The sequence below is a fragment of the Xenopus laevis genome, chromosome 2L (assembly GCF_017654675.1).
Source record: "Xenopus laevis strain J_2021 chromosome 2L, Xenopus_laevis_v10.1, whole genome shotgun sequence".
Classification (NCBI taxonomy): Eukaryota; Metazoa; Chordata; class Amphibia; order Anura; family Pipidae; genus Xenopus; species Xenopus laevis.
In genome coordinates this window covers 104,584,636-104,600,695 of record NC_054373.1, presented here as the reverse complement: position 1 = coordinate 104,600,695, position 16,060 = coordinate 104,584,636, and the positions used below count along the sequence as shown (strand labels likewise).

Below are 16,060 nucleotides of genomic sequence, written 5' to 3'. Positions count from 1 at the left end.
CATATATGTATATATACACAGCTGCTATATACATACGTGTGTGTATATATTATTCATGTACATACACCTACTACAACTATGAAGATTTATGAGAATAACAGCTGTCACCTTTGCCCAAACTATAGGGGACAATACATTACAAGTTTGTTGTATCCACTCTGGTAAACTTTTCATAAGATTTTTATATTCATAAAGCAGCATCTGAAAGATCAGTTCTTGGGGTCAGTAACGATACAAGCTTAAATTATGAGACGTGTGTCATGCCCACTATTTAGTACAGTGTCTTAGAGAAACTGAAATCATGGGAATTATGAATGGGATAGACTGATCTAATTTGGATCTTCATACCTTAATTCTACTAGAATATCATGTAAACAAACCCAATAGGCTGGTTTTGCTTCCAATAAGGATTATATATTAGTTTGGATCAAGTACAAAGTGCTGTTTCCTTATTACAAAGAAAAAGGAAATAATTTGGATTATTTGGATATAATGGGAGACGGCCTTTCAGAGCTTTCTGGATAATGGCTTTCCAGAAAACAGATCCCATACCTAAACTTCCTTTAGAACAAAATAAGTTCTCATCCTACCTGGAAAAATGATAAGTGTTTAATGTGCATTTTATTTACTTTCTTTAGTGAAAAAGAAACCTATCTCCAATAGACTTTAATTAAAAAATGTGTACGGATTTTATAAGAAACCCGACTGTATGCAGTGAAATTCTCCCTTCATTTAATGCTGTGGATAGGAATTGTCAGACAGTCCCTGACTGCTCTGCAGGGAAAGAATCATACTTATGAACAGCAAGGGCCGCCTTACTTCCCAGCCGTGCAGAACTCAAGCAGCTTTGTTTGTTTCCCTGTAGAGCAGTCGGTGACTGTGTAGAGATTTGTATTGGATTTTATATTTGCCTTTACATCCCCTTTACTGTTTCCAACTCCAGCTGCAGGGACACAAATCATGGAACCAGATTTAAGCAGATAAACTGGCATTCTGTTTGGAGGATTATTTTGCTCCAGCCACTGGTTCTGCAGAGTTGGAGAAAGTTTGTATTAAAAAATACAAAAACTATAAAATCCACATTAGATTGCATGACAACACAGTGCAGTCTGCATATTTGAATTATTAATCAGTCTTGCTGTATCAGCTTCTGGCAGATATTATTTGACTCGTGTTGTTTTGATAATTTATTACGAGCCCTAAGCAGTCCAGACCACACTGAGCATGTGCACAGTCTTGGTCTTGCAAAGATGTTTAACAAAGTTACAAGATGGTGACCCCGTGGCCAACTTTGAAAGCATAAATCATTTCTTTGATTAGGCTTGTGGTGCAGTAAGTTCATGTGTTCATATGTTTAGTATACAAAATACAGCATTTCTAGCATTATTCTATTATAGACTTTACTTCTCCTTTAAAGGTTGTAGCTAATGGTCTATTTACACAACCCTCATTTACATTTCAGACCTAAAAAAGATCTGATGGATTGATGGATGAACAGATAAAATGCACAATTGCCCATAAAAAAACAAACACACTGTATGAATGAAAAAAATATTTATAAGCATTCTCTTTATAATTGTAATAAAAATACACATGTAGGTGAGTATTTATGCTTTTGCTATGCAATGGTTACTGCTAAAACCATTTTAGCATATATTTCAGCTTGTAGAAACTGCAGTCTTCTGACACAGCCGAGCAAGAAGTCCAGCCATCTGTAATAGAGAGTTAACTCCTTCAGCTATTTTCATATGTGTGTATCCGATTTCCTAATAAATAAAGAGAAAACATAAGTATTAAATTCTTTTTTTTTTTTTTTTTAATTGCTGAAAATAATTTTTACAGTAGGGATTTTAAGGATTTGAAGCTTTTATGTTCGAAGCTCAATTGTGTGTATTGATTAAGCTGGTCAATTTAAACGTTTTCACCCTCCAAGTGTGAGATAGAGAATGTTATTAACATAAGTACTGAGAGGGCTACAGTAGTATAATAACAGGAATATAATAAGCTGGAGATACAAAGGCCAATAATAGAAACTGACTCAGCCCACCACACCAATTCGGCACGGTGTCGGGCAAAACGGATGATCTACCAGACCAATATATTGGGCAGGTTCAAATATGCTGTTAGGTCAGAGCCACATCGGCCCCATAAAAGACCAAACAGAATCATATTAAAAAAATAAAATAAAACAAAATAAGCAAATGTTGACCAAGATCATCCCTTGAATACAGATTATTCATTTGAATTATGCTGTCTGATTAAATTAGTGGCATTGCCGTACCTTTATGAATTCCAGTTTAAGATATTCTGGCATTTGGAAAGTTTTACACACTCTAAATATGTTGCCTATTATATCTTCAGGAGAATAACCGAGTTTCCACAGATGAGCCACAATCTGAAAAAACAAAAACAGGCTATTAAATACAAAAATACTTAAAAACTCTTGACAAGAGAGGTCTGTAAGTGTATGAAAAGCTGGCAGTTTTCACGTGTTAACTGTTTATATGGAATTGCTGCTAACTTTTTGTAAGCATAGAAACAGTTTTCTTAAATCGGTTGTTTACGTTCAAACACTTTTTTCAGTTCAGTTGTTTTCAGTTCATTAGAAATAGACTTTTTACAATTACTTTCTATTTTTTATTTGTAAATGTTTTTCTAATATTTTAAGTGTAACGCTTCATTTGTTACATTCTTATGTCTTTCCAAAGAATGGTAAAAAAATAAAAAGCAATTGAAAAAAGTCTATTTCTTGTGAACAATCTGAAAACTGGACAAAAAAAGTGTTAGCGAACAACCCCTTTAATCCAGTTTAATCATATTCTACTTAATACTTCTACAGCTGAGCACAAGCTCTTTAATAACATTCTCCTTTATAAATTAAGTCTAAAGGTGGCCATACAAAGAGATCCGCTCGTTTAGCGATGTCGCTAAATGAGCGGATCTCTCCCCAATATGCCCACCGTGAGGTGTGCGATATCGGACTGATCTGATCGTGGGCCCTAGGGCCCAGCAATCGGATCATAGTGCAAAGAATCCATGTATTCGGATCGCCTGACCACATCAATGAATAGGTGTGGTCCGGGATCCGACTGGATTTTTAGCCCTGTTCGATCAACATCTGGCCAACTTTCGGGCAGATATCAATTGGGGAAGCCCATCAGAGGGCCCCCATACACAGGCCAATAAGCTGCTGACTCGATTTGTGGGCAGCTTTTATCGGCCCCTGTATGGCCATCTTTAGATATCAGTACACACTATGGGGGTTATTTATCAAAAACTCAAAGCACAACTCAACTGGTTTATAATTTAAGAAGAAACTGGAATCTGCGAGTTCGGGGTTGCCAACCAGAAAACTCGAATTTATTGAATTTTCTGTGAAAAAAACAAAAAAATGCTCCAATTTTCGAGCAAAACCCTTTGAAAAAACTTGAGCATCATGAAGGCTATTAACACTTTCAAATGGTTCAAGGAACCTCTGCCATCGACTCCAACACGACCTCTACTAGTTTTAGATGGTGTATTTTTGTATTCGAGTTATTTCCAGGGTCGGGGTATAATCAATTCAAGGTTTTTTTTTACCAGGAAATTCAATTGTTGACCAAACGAATAACCTTTTTTTCTTGGACAACACAACTTGACCCTTAATAAATCTACTCCAAAGAGTCAATATGAATTCAGGCAGTCACACTAGGTATTCCTAGCTGCCTGAAAATGCTAAGTGTGCATTTTTGGGGTGGAATCTGCCCTAGCGATTGATGTCTTCCTGTCAATCTCCACAGACTGGTAGAAATAGACTGGCATCTTCTCTGCTGGCAGAAAAACACCTGGCAAGACATTAGTTTTAGGGATAACCCTTTTCACCAATCATATGAGTTGTATAACTACTTACATCAAAAGGAGATTGTGATAAATCAAGTTCTTTCACAAATTCTGCATGTATATCCATACCTTGTATGCTTCATCAATGTTGGCATTGACACAGTGCTGTAACATTTCTTTCACTAATAAAGGATGGGGCTCATCACACACCTGGAAGGAAGTCACAATCATTACGGCAGCTGAAAAACTAGGAACGTGTATGCTATAGTGCTATGTAACAAAACAAGATGTATACTGTACCATTAATACACATTATAGCAACATAACATTATAGCCATAACACATCAGTTCTTACTCCACCATAATATTAATAAAGAAAAAAGTTTAGCATGTTAATTACTTGCCTTAAATACATTTGTGCTATTTACAAAGCCAAATCCAGCGCAAGTGGACTGCACGTTATTCAGTGCCTAGAGGAGAACAGAATTTAGTTAGATTTATAACTACATACCAAGAAAAAATGACCACGGGGTACACCTCTCACTTTGATTTCCAAAATATGAACTTTATTGCTATAGGGCCAGTATACCTTATTTACCTTCTGTGGTGTATTACTCGTTTTAATTACTTTTTCTATCAAACAAAGAAGCTTCATTGTATTAAAGGGGATGGTGTCTACAAATGGTGTCTATATTAGGGGAACCACCAAAATAAATAAATAAATAAAAAAATTTAAAAAAAAAGATTTCCAATGGTCATGCTTAATCACAAATGAATAACAATTCACTTTAAAGTTAATAAATACTACCATTACATTCTTTAGAATTTTCACTCTAAATAAACTGAGAAGACTTATGCTTAACTCTTTTAGTACCATCTGCTGCAATAGCTATGCAATGAGTTTTTCACAAATGAAAAACAACCCGGACATACACAATCTGTGGCACTGGCACTCTGGTATTTGAGTGTTAGCACCACAAATCCAGGGTTAAATTTTTTTTTTTTAAAGAGACAACAGTACCTGTCTCATATCCCCCTGTGCAGTGAATACTATAGCCTCAAGCCCATCATCTGTACACTGAACTTTCTCCTTTTCAACAACATCCATCAGCCTTGCAAGGACCTGAGCATCTGTCAGTTTTGTGTAACGGAGTACCGCACATCGGGACTGGATGGGCTCTACGTAAAACAGAAACTAATTATGACCGTCATAACAAGAGCAAATAAGATCAAAATCTGCATGAAATGCAGCAAAGAGGAAAATACCAATAATCTTGTCTGAAGCATTGCACGCTAGAGCAAAGCGTGTCGTCTTGGAATAGATTTCCATAGTTCTTCTCAAAGCTTGCTGGGCTCCATCAGTCATGCTGAAAAAAGAAAAAATATTCTAAAGAGAAACTGCAAGATTTTAAAGGTTATCTAAATATGAGTGTTTCTTACTTTTTTTTGAAGATGTTGTTGGTATTAGTTCTCTAAAGTGAGTATTTTAGGAAGATAATACTTACATGTTCACACAACATAATCACATGAAAAAGAATGGGAGAGGCTATAAAAAATCCCTGCAATCTCTACAAAGTGTACCAAAGAACAGCAAATTCTAATTAAGTTCTGTTGGCATTTGTGCCCATATATTGGAAAGCAACATCATTTAACAATATATGAAGGCTAATTTACTCTACCAGATCAAACCCACAGACACAAAAACTGGGTTATTTTCCATATTGTTTCTATTCTTGTCCATTTTTAATGTATATTGTAAAGTATAATAAACTGGTTATATAAATACCTGTCCGCTTCATCCAAGATAATAATTTTGTGACGTCCTTTTGGAAGAGTGACCTTCTGTTGAGCAAACATTTTAATTTTGTTTCTCACTACATCGATGCCTCTAAGAAGCAAAATGAAGCAAGTTATTGACTTTGGGTAACTTAAAACCACATAAAGGCAAAACAAAACAAAAAAAATGTCTTCTACATACAACACCATAGAGTTATTTATATACATGCAATATGGCCTTAAAGGGATACTGTCATGTGACTTGTGCTCTGATAAACTTCAATCACTCTTTACTGCTGTACTGCAAGTTAGAGTGATATCACCCCCCTCTCTTTTCTCCCCCAGCAGCCTAACAACAGAACAATGGGAAGGTAATCAGATAACCGCTCCCTAACACAAGATAACAGCTGCCTGGTAGATCTAAGAACAACACTCAATAGTAAAATCCCATGTCCCCCTGAGACTCCTTCAGTAACATTGAGAAGGTAAAACAGCATCCTGCCAGAAAGTATTTCTCTCCTAAAGTGCAGGCACAAGTCACATGACCAGGGGCAGCTGGGAAATTGACAAAATGTCTAGCTCCATGACAGATTTCAAAATTGAATATAAAAAAAATCTGTTTGCTCTTTTGAGAAATGGATTTCAGTGCAGAATTCTGCTGGAGTAGCACTATTAACTGATGCGTTTTGAAAAAAACATGTTTTCCGATGACAGGATCCCTTTGAACACCTTTTTTGGACCATGCAGTTTCAAACTTAATTTATTAAGTCCTAATAAAGTTTTTTTTTTTTTTAATGAACAGTGATTTTATATTAATAAATACAGACTAAATGATCTCTAGACCAAAACTAAAATGTTAAAGCGGAACTCCACAAAAACATAACAAGCTTTTTGAAAAGTAAACATAATTTCAACAACTTTACAATATACATAAATTTAAAAAAATGCAGACTTTTCATGATTTAATGGTTTCTGATGGTTCTCTAAGCCTAGCCCCCCTTCTTCTGCTGATCTGTCTGACTACTGTTACTTTGTATCAACAGCCAGCTGTCCGTAGCCTGCATCCTCCAAACCCCACAATTGCATGCACATGTGATTTCAATAAGGAATGGAACATCACAGTGCAATGCATTGTGGGTTATGTAGTTCCTGCATGTTGTCTGTCAGGTGTGGAGAAGTTGTTACAATTTGTAACATCAGTGTTTAAGTCTCTCCTTTCCTGCCAGGATTTCAAATGATGCAGAAAGGGAAGAACTACTAAACAGCTGGATTTCAGCATAGAAAATGGCTTTGATTCATATTTTTTGAAGAAACATGCAACTGTGATGAGTATATTAGGGGTTTCTGTGTTATGTGGGCCTCTTTATCACATTTTGGTTTGGAAGCCGAAGTTCCCCTTTACTCACTGATTTAAAGAGCAAGTCTGAAGTAAATCTTTGCATACTTTTTTCTGACTGCTAAAGCTGATCTACAATGAACTTCACAATTTACCCTCATCACCAGGTTACAACTTCTCAACTACGCCTAATACTTTGCAATATATATCAGGGCTAAAAATCTTGTAACCTAATTTATGCAAATATTATATTGATAACAAGCACAAAAACGTACCGATCATTTGAGGCGTTGAGCTCTAAGACAGCATCTTTCATGGTGGGGCCCAAAAGCGCACGTGCCAAACACAAAATACTTGTGGTTTTACCTGTTCCAGGAGGCCCCTAAAAAAAGTGCAAAGTGCATTTTAATTTCACACACACACACACACAAAACCATTTCTGTCAGTAGAATCACTTACAGCGATTATGATATTTGGAACATTTCCTTCTCTTGCAAATACCTAAAATACAGAAGATTTTGCATTACTTTAATTGTAACATGCAAAACAGATTTCATATAGAAGTTGATGTTATCTGCTTTAAAGGTGGGGAAGGTTTTTGCACTTCTCTGTACAGTACACATTTTTTTTTTGATTTTTGCAAACAAGTCATCCTTCTGACCAATTCTCTTATTTTACTGAATTACCATTACGTAATTTCTTAACACTCGAATTGAATCTTATCTGCTGTGTAACCTGTGCCTTTTCTCCTTTTCCAGCTTGAATGGCTGCCCCCATGGCTACACAGCAGCTTATTTATATAAAATATAGTAGTCTTTCTGAAGCAAACACATCACTTGTACCAGAGCAGCACAACAGTACATTACATTTTCATTACTCAACACTTTAATGTTTTGGAGTTATTGTTCCTTTAAACACTGAAGCTTATGAAACAATGACTCAAAAAATAAGAGCAGGATATGAGGCAGGGTGAGGTGAGATTTGAGAAGACAACATCACTGCTACAGAACACAGGACGCCATTGTCGTGCAACATATGGAACCAGTTTAAAAGGTATGAATCCATTAGCCTTATTTTCCATTTTTAAAACCAGGAACATAGTACCTTAGAGCAAATCTTTATCTGTCTTTGACCCCAACAACCAGATAGCACGACTAAAACAAAGAATCTTTATTTAATATATTTTAAAATATATATCTATAATTTAAACTCATACTAAAAAAATAAAGACCAACTATAAAAATGCTAACATCTACCATAAAAGTTCAAGGCACATGGTGTATTGAGATTACTGTCTTTACTGCCCACATGCCGGCATAAGGAAGCACAAGGCTGGTGCATTATAAAAAGAAAACAAGTGCCCACTGTCCAAGGTTAGCCATTAGTTTGACAGGAGTTCCAAACACCTTGGAACCCCCAATGAATTTTCTTTTATTACCCTCTTGAGCACTTAAAGGAACAGTAACATCAAAAATGTTATGTGTTTTAAAGGAATGGCAATATAGTGTGCTGTTGCCCTGCACTGGTAAAATTGGTGGGTTTGCTTCAGAAACACAACTATAGTTTATGTAAAGAAGCTGCTGTGTAGCCATGGGGGCAGCCATTCAAGCACAGAATAAACAATAGATAACAGATACTTTCTGGTTAATCCCATTGTATACTGCAGAGTTTATCTGATATGTAATCCTGTGCCTTTTATCCTTTTTCAGATTTGAATGGCTGCCCCCATGGCTACACAGCAGTTTGTTTATATAAACTATAGTAGAGTTTCTGAAGCAAACACACCAGTTGTACCAGTGCTAAACAACAGTACATTATATTTCCATTGATTTACAACACGTTCATTATTTGTTGTTACTGTTCCTTTAAAGCCACAGAGAAGTATGTTAGTAACAAGAAATGACAGAATATCCATATCACCGATACTAACTTCCAGGCGGCTGACGGTTTCTTCATTTCCGACTATCTCGTTTAGCTTCAATGGCCTGTATTTTTCTACCCTGTGAAAAGAAAAGAGAACACGGTTGGCAACGGATTTCGAAGCTTGGTGCTGCACTACAGACTGGGACAGGTCAGAGGCCAAAACCACGTGTTTTTAGCATCTCAGTGTGCTAGTATGGGCACTGAAGTATTGTGCCTGTGAGAAATTGACCAAACAAACCCAGTTTTTTGTTTTTTTTTTACTATGCAATACTCTGACTATTAACAAGTAGCCAACCAAGCTGCAGATCAATTTCAACTGGATTAGAAATCAGCAAGTACAATATTAGTGTTGTGGTCTATGCACCATATGAGAGAATATATATATATATATATATATATATATATATATATATATATATATATATATATATGCTGGCTATTTGTTCATCCAGCGGCCGGTGCCCATTTACTTATGTCAGAACACAGGGTATAAACAGCACGTAGAGCTCTAGTTTCCCACACTGTATCGCCTCTCTCTCTCTCTCTCTCTCTCTCTCTCTCTCTCTCTCTCTCTCACACACACTCACTATTATCCCTTTGCCTTCCTGTTACACTTAAATCTTACGTCATAACGTTGACGCTTTTGACAATCCTCTCTAACTACACCGATAGATTCGGCAACTGGTCAAGCAGCTCACCAAGGAAGTTCATAAGTTACGGCCAGGCTCTTGGTAGCCGGGACGGCCTGTTTGGTGCCTGATTCCCCAGCAGCACTTTCTACCATTTCCACATCCATCATTCCTTCCCGCCAGCGCCACAAAACGCACATACGCCTCACGTGACCGGCAGTCTAACAAGCTCCGCCCAAGTAAAAGGCCAAGCCGGGGCGGGTTTCTGCAGCGTTCTTGGCAGTACTCGCTTCCTCCGCTAGAGGTCATGCGACAGCCGAAGCAGAACTATTTTAGGACAATTCACTTTAGACGTGAGTGAAATTTGGATTTGTTTGCAATGGGGCAGAGAAGCTAAACTAGATAGTAGCTATTAACCCAATAGCAAAATCATTTTAGCACCCCTGAAATGTGAAACATATACAATCAGTGTTTTAGGCATACATTTTGGAAATAAAAAGAAATACCAAAAAAATTGGCGCAATTTTTGGCCGCTCCCATTTTTGTGGCCACACCCCCTAATTACCATGTCCATTTTACAACATTTGGCAGGTTATGAAAGTTTGAACCTATTTCTGTGTTTTTTCAGTTATTACAGTTTTGCTAATGAAGGTGAATTGCCCTTTAAGCGGTGAGTCTAACATTTCCCAAGGGATCTTATATTGTTACAATTACTTATTTGCTTATCTTGAAATTGTAACAAAAGTATCTTATCTGAAGCTGTGACTGTTCTGGGCCAATTGAGTTAGAAACATAGTTTCTTTTTCTGCCTGTTCAGTGCAGAGAAAAACTGGACTTTTCAGTACTAATGAGGGACTGCAGTTTGAGCTGTCAAAAGAGGGACTGTCCCTCTAAAAACGGTTATGCTTCAGGGGGTCCCCTAAAACACCAGGGCCCTAAGCTCCTGATGGGTGAATGTTCTCCCTAATCCTAAAACAATGTAGCAGACTATGAAGCAGAGAATGGAGAGGCATAAAAAAATTTATACTTTCAAGTGCAGTTGCAATGACAGATATCTTTAAAATCATTTATTTCTGCATTGCAGATTCTGTCTCTTGAAACAATTTAGCAAAAATCGGTCTTGCATGCATCTTTACAGGTTTATCAACTGGTTTGAGAGTCAGAAGAAGTGCCAGGGCAAGACTAGAAAGGGACAAAGAAATAACTTACACTAAACATTATATATCATGTGTTTGGGTTTACAACCCCTTCAGTACCAGAAAATATTTAGGCACCGATGCTAGCACAGGTCAGTGTAGGTTTAAAGGAGAATTCAACCCTAACATTAAAAAAACCCTACATCCCTACCCTACATAGACCCCCTCTTCCTCCTCCCCCCAGCCTAAGGGGCCCATTCATTAAGTTCGAGTGAAGGAATAGAAGAAAAAATACTTCGAGTTTCGAAGTGTTATTTTGGCTACTTCAACCATCGAATGGGCTACTTCGACCTTCGACTACGACTTCGAATCGAACGATTCGAACTAAAAATCGTTCGACTATTCGACCATTCAATAGTCGAAGTACTGTCTCTTTAAGAAAAAAATTCAACCCCCTAGTTCGCCACCTAAAAGCTATCGAAGTCAATGTTAGCCTATGGGGAAGTTCCCCATAGGCTTGCTATCTTTTTTTGGTCGAAGGATAATCCTTCGATCGATGGATTAAAATCCTTTGAAACATTCAATTCGAAGGATTTAATCGTTTGATCGAACGATTATTCCTTCGATCGTTTGATCGAACTGTTTGCGCAAAATCCTTCGACTTCGATATTCGAAGTCGAAGGATTTTAATTCCCCAGTCGAATATCGAGGGTTAATTAACCCTCGATATTCGACCCTTAATACATTTACATGTGTTACCCCAGGGAAATGCGCCTAACATTTTACTTACCCTTCGGTGCAGATTCAGGCATCAGAGTTCACGGGAGCCATCTTCTGCTGCTTCGGCAATATTCGTGAGTATCAGTGCATGCGCAGTCATCTCGAGACAGAAAATTGCTCCAACTGCGCATGCGCTGCCAGGCCGGTCTCATTCTGAAGATTTCTGAAGAGAAGAAGATGGTGCCCGTGAACTTCCATGCCCTGAATCAGCACCAAGGTGTAAGTAAAACGTTAGGGGCATCTGCCTGGTGTAACACTTAGGCTGGGGGGAGGAGAGGGTCTATGTAGGGTAGGGGGGTAGGGTTTTTTTAACGTTAGGGTTAAATTCTCCTTTAAGTGAAGCTACAGCAAAGTGCACAAGCGTGTGTTAATTATTAATACTATAACATATATTTTTGTTTGGAAAAATGAACTTGCCACAAGAGATCTGATGATATATCTTTATAATACACAAGAGCCATGGATATCCTGTAAATTATACATTGAATAAAGTACCCCCTATTGTAAAATATAAGGATATTATAAGTCACAGACGAGTTCCATGACCATAAAAATACACAAGGCCAGAGGCCTTCTAATATCATCATATTTTTCAACAGGGTGAACTTTATTTATTATAATATTATAATATGTCATATGACAGAAATGACATTACTAAGCTCCGTTTTTTAACCGATGACATTACTAAGCTCTATTTATAAGGATATAATTTACATGATATTCAAGGCTTTTGTGTATTATATCCTTATAAGAATTGCTTAATTATGTCATCAGTTATAATCAGAGCTTGGTGATGTCATTTCTGTCACATGACTCACTGCAACTTGTGTATTATAATAAATAAAGTACCCCTTGTTGCAAAATATGAGGATATTAGAAGTCACCTCGGAGTTCCATGCAGTGTTGGACTGGGGCCCACTGGGGAAGCTACCTCAAGGTCCCCGAGGCAATGGAAATGGAAAATAGAATGGTGTAGCCACATTTTGATCTGGTTTCCTTCCTAGGGCATATGCATGAGTGTATTTTACTGGGTGCTTTTCTTGTAGGGGATAAAAACATCTATGGCAAAATATTCTTGTGTGGCAGTTATTAATCATGTAATCATGTGACAGAGTTTAATGAATCAGGTGATAACAGACTCCATAACTCCTGTCTGCTTTATTGCTGTTCAGAATGTGGTAGGTGCTGATGATGAAGGACAAATGTGTCCAGGTCAGTATACTCAACTGCAATATGCAAAAATGTAATCACAAATACATTAAACGCATAAAAAGAACACAGGTGTGCAAGAGCTCCAAGCGAATACAAATTAATTGGAAATACAGGTCTGCATCATGCGGTGAAATGCATGAAAGATCCGGTGCACGGCAAATGCTGATGTGTAAGGGTCCTTATACTGGAAAGAAGAGTGGCAATAAATCATTCACCTCTCCTCCACCAGGTAATTCACAGATTCAAAATGGAGTACAAAATGTAAATCTATGGTGTATTCAAACCACAAATCAAATGCAGCCTCTGAGAAAATTGCCCTTTGTCTAATACAAATGGCAAAACACCCCCCTGTATAACAGGCTCATGCTATAGAAAGGTAAGTTTGTCCATTAGAGAAACACATCCAATTTTCAATCAAAACTTTTTAAAATGCCATTGATTGGGTCAAACAAATCTTTTCTAGGGGTATATCATTTTCCTTGTGTGTGTGTTTATATAATCACACTGCATTTTATCTTTCACCTAAAGGCAGATTTCAGATTGGCACTGTAGACCCCTAGGTAATTTGTATTTCCTGTTTTCCTTGTATTCTCATGGGTCTGATTTCTCCTGAATAAAATATTAGCTGTCCTGCTCTGGCCAAGAAAGGCAGAACTACTACCAGCTGGTGAACCCAATGCTTTTTTTATAATGTGTTTGACATCTCCTTCCTTCCTGGCATTATTTCATCTCTTCATTAAACCTGACATACAATCACATTTTGCCAGCATCACATCTGCCATCAAGCAAGTTGATAACCTTGCCCCAGGCAGCCTTATGCCACAGGAATTTTATGTGGCCACTTACCTTGGTCCACGTTGCTAGTTAAGTAAGCATGTGAGAGGAAGGCAGCAGCACCAAGGCATCCTGCAAGAACAGGAATTTCAGTTCTTTCAATAACCATGGCATAGTTTCTGGCATAGTGGATGGGCACATTGGCACACATTGCAAAGTAAGCTTCCATTTATTCAATTCACCATATTTTAATGTACTGTAATTTAGAAAAAATCGACAGTAAAATATTTTGCCCTTTACTATAATCTTTCTGTAGTCTCGTCCCAATACCATGCTGATTTGAATATATTGGGCATATTTATTAACATTACATATGATTTTTATATGTGGATCGAAACTTAAAAAGATAAGTTTAGTACAACTTTTGTCGACCAATTTGTGCATTTACTATTTTTTTTAAGTTTCATTATAGAAAAAGTGTAACACTTTTTCAGCTTTCTATAAAAAATTTGATTGAAAAAAAGTTGCCAGTACTGTTTTCACACCCGAAAAAAAACTTCCTATGATGGATGTCTTTGGATGGAGAGAAACGTTTTTTTCATGTGTAAATGTGTAAAAAAGGACAAAATGTTAAAAATATTTTTTTCAAATGTAATTAAATTAGCACCTTAGTTTTTGTTTCCCAAAACCAAACAAGACAGCCCAGTGATGTGCTTAAATGTGCTTTCTTAATGAATAACTAACCAGACCATCCTCAATGTAGTCCATAGCTGGAGGGCCCTTAAAATGCCAGATTTAGATTTATGTTTATGTTAAAAGGGGATAATCTTATGGAATGGCTGTTACCTGAGCTCATATTTAAGTATGGTCTTTATAAATTAGCCTCAACTCAACCAGTTGAACTGAAATCCTTAAGGTGTTGTGGCACTGCTAAGGGTAGGACAAAAGTTAATGTATGAGCCTCTTGTAATTCTTTAATAGAGATTAATACAAATCAGTAGGGATTTTTTTCAGAAAAAATTGAGATAAATTCAGACTTTGATACATAACCCCGTAAATATCAGGGTCTATTTTGAATCCGGACCTGGCCACAGATTACAAATTTCCAAACAGCCAGGTGGGAGTCCCAGCCTCACATATTATGAGGATATGCATTTAAAGCATTTATTCTTAGCCTGATATTGCTAAATGATTAATATCATTGATATTGAAAAATATTAATGCTCTTTGTTTAATAGCACTTATTGTAACCACCCTACTGTAAATTACAAAGATATTAAACCACACCAGTTTAGTGTCTAAATAAAAGCCTACTGCTGCTGCAAAATCATTCAGCTTCCCTTATACATTCTGGATACATATATTTGAATATTAAACTATTGTATGCACAGAGCCATATTGAGGGATGGGACCAGATCTGTTAACCAAATGTCATAGGATTAAAGGGAGTGAGAAGATAAGTGGGTGGCCTCTAAATATATTCGCCCTCCCTCCCAGCTTTCTGAAGAACTGCAGGTCTAGGAAACACAGATCTCCATTGTCTGCTGCTTTTTAAAACAGCTGGATTTCCCCTCCTCCTTCTCCTGCTGACTGCTGAGCTCCCCTCCGCTTCCTCTTTTGTTTCATACATTCAGCAGAGCAGACTGGCTGGGTGCATGAGCAGCACACACAGCATCCCTAGTGAAAGAAGCATCTACGCTGCATGAGCTTTGTATCCAGCCATTGGGCACCCAGGAATTCACTCTAACATCCGTTCCTGGGCTCTGATTACAAGCTCATTCCCAGCCTGTGGATTTTCTGTTTCTCCAGCAGCACATGTGGGTGAGTGTATTTCACCCACACAACAATCAAGGTGTGATCTGGGCTGAGAACCCTTTGCTAGCTGCTGCTGCCATTTCTGTGCCCACTCCTCCACTTTGTACCCTCTGGCTGCAGGGAGTGGCTGATCACAGAGGAAGACTGCAGGGCTGGGCTGATGCTGGGATCCATCTGCTAAGCTGGTGCCTTGGCTGCTGACACGTCAAGAGGTAAGGGTTAGCAACATCAGCTGGCAAATTAGGGGTGATCGCTCTCTCATGGGGTGGGTCCTGCATCCTCCAGCATGAGAGCTGCAACAAAGAAGGAGGGAAGGATGGAACAGTGCTCCATGCTGCTTGTCAGATGAATATGGGAATGGGTGCAGTGACTGGTTATTGGATATTAGGAGGCCTTACAGCTAAAAGATCTCCAATATCAGGCTAAAAATATGATAAGAAATAAGTTGATTCAGTATGGGTTTTTTTGTATTGATATTGATAAATTCCCCATTATCTGTGTATGTATGCAATTACAATTCTCATTGATTTGCACAGTACTTTATAGAAACATCAGCCTAGAGTAAATATGAAAATAACATTTTAATCATGACCTTTTGGGAAAAAAGTGAGAATTTTTGATTTGTGTTGTGTTTTAATATTAGCCTAGGGAATTCTTTTCTGTTCCCTCCATCTGTCAACTCTGTGGTGAGAATTGCAGTTCAACAGAGGGCTGCAGGCTGGCCATCCCTGTGCAATTTAAACAATATGGGAGGGATTGCAGTTTGATTTCTCTGTGCTGTCTAGGCAAGGCTAAAATTAAGAGAACCCTTTACCATATATAACTTAAAGGGCAAGTCAACCCCAAAGTAAAAATTTGCC

General features: G+C 37.6%; 2 protein-coding genes across 4 annotated transcripts in view; one reads left to right on the top strand and one right to left on the bottom strand.

Annotated features, from left to right (window-relative positions):
• Nucleotides 1-1,559: 1,559 nt before the first annotated feature.
• On the bottom strand, nt 1,560-9,709 carry rfc2.L (replication factor C subunit 2 L homeolog). Its single transcript, NM_001091368.1, is given in 11 exon segments — nt 1,560-1,766; nt 2,282-2,395; nt 3,949-4,029; nt 4,224-4,289; nt 4,841-4,998; nt 5,086-5,186; nt 5,606-5,707; nt 7,207-7,313; nt 7,391-7,432; nt 8,862-8,931; nt 9,553-9,709. Coding segments are annotated over 11 exon segments (1,047 nt in total). The 5' UTR covers nt 9,651-9,709; the 3' UTR covers nt 1,560-1,658.
• A 5,191-nt stretch (nt 9,710-14,900) lies between these two features.
• Nucleotides 14,901-16,060, top strand: part of clip2.L (CAP-Gly domain containing linker protein 2 L homeolog) — a 69,469-nt gene continuing 68,309 nt past the window's right edge. For 2 of the 3 annotated variants that reach the window (XM_018246966.2, XM_018246968.2), the window contains exon 1: nt 14,902-15,412. The gene's annotated coding sequence lies outside the window, so the exon portion shown is untranslated. Of the gene's footprint in view, nt 15,413-16,060 lie in introns of all 3 variants that reach the window. The other variant, XM_041582273.1, reaches the window with a different exon arrangement.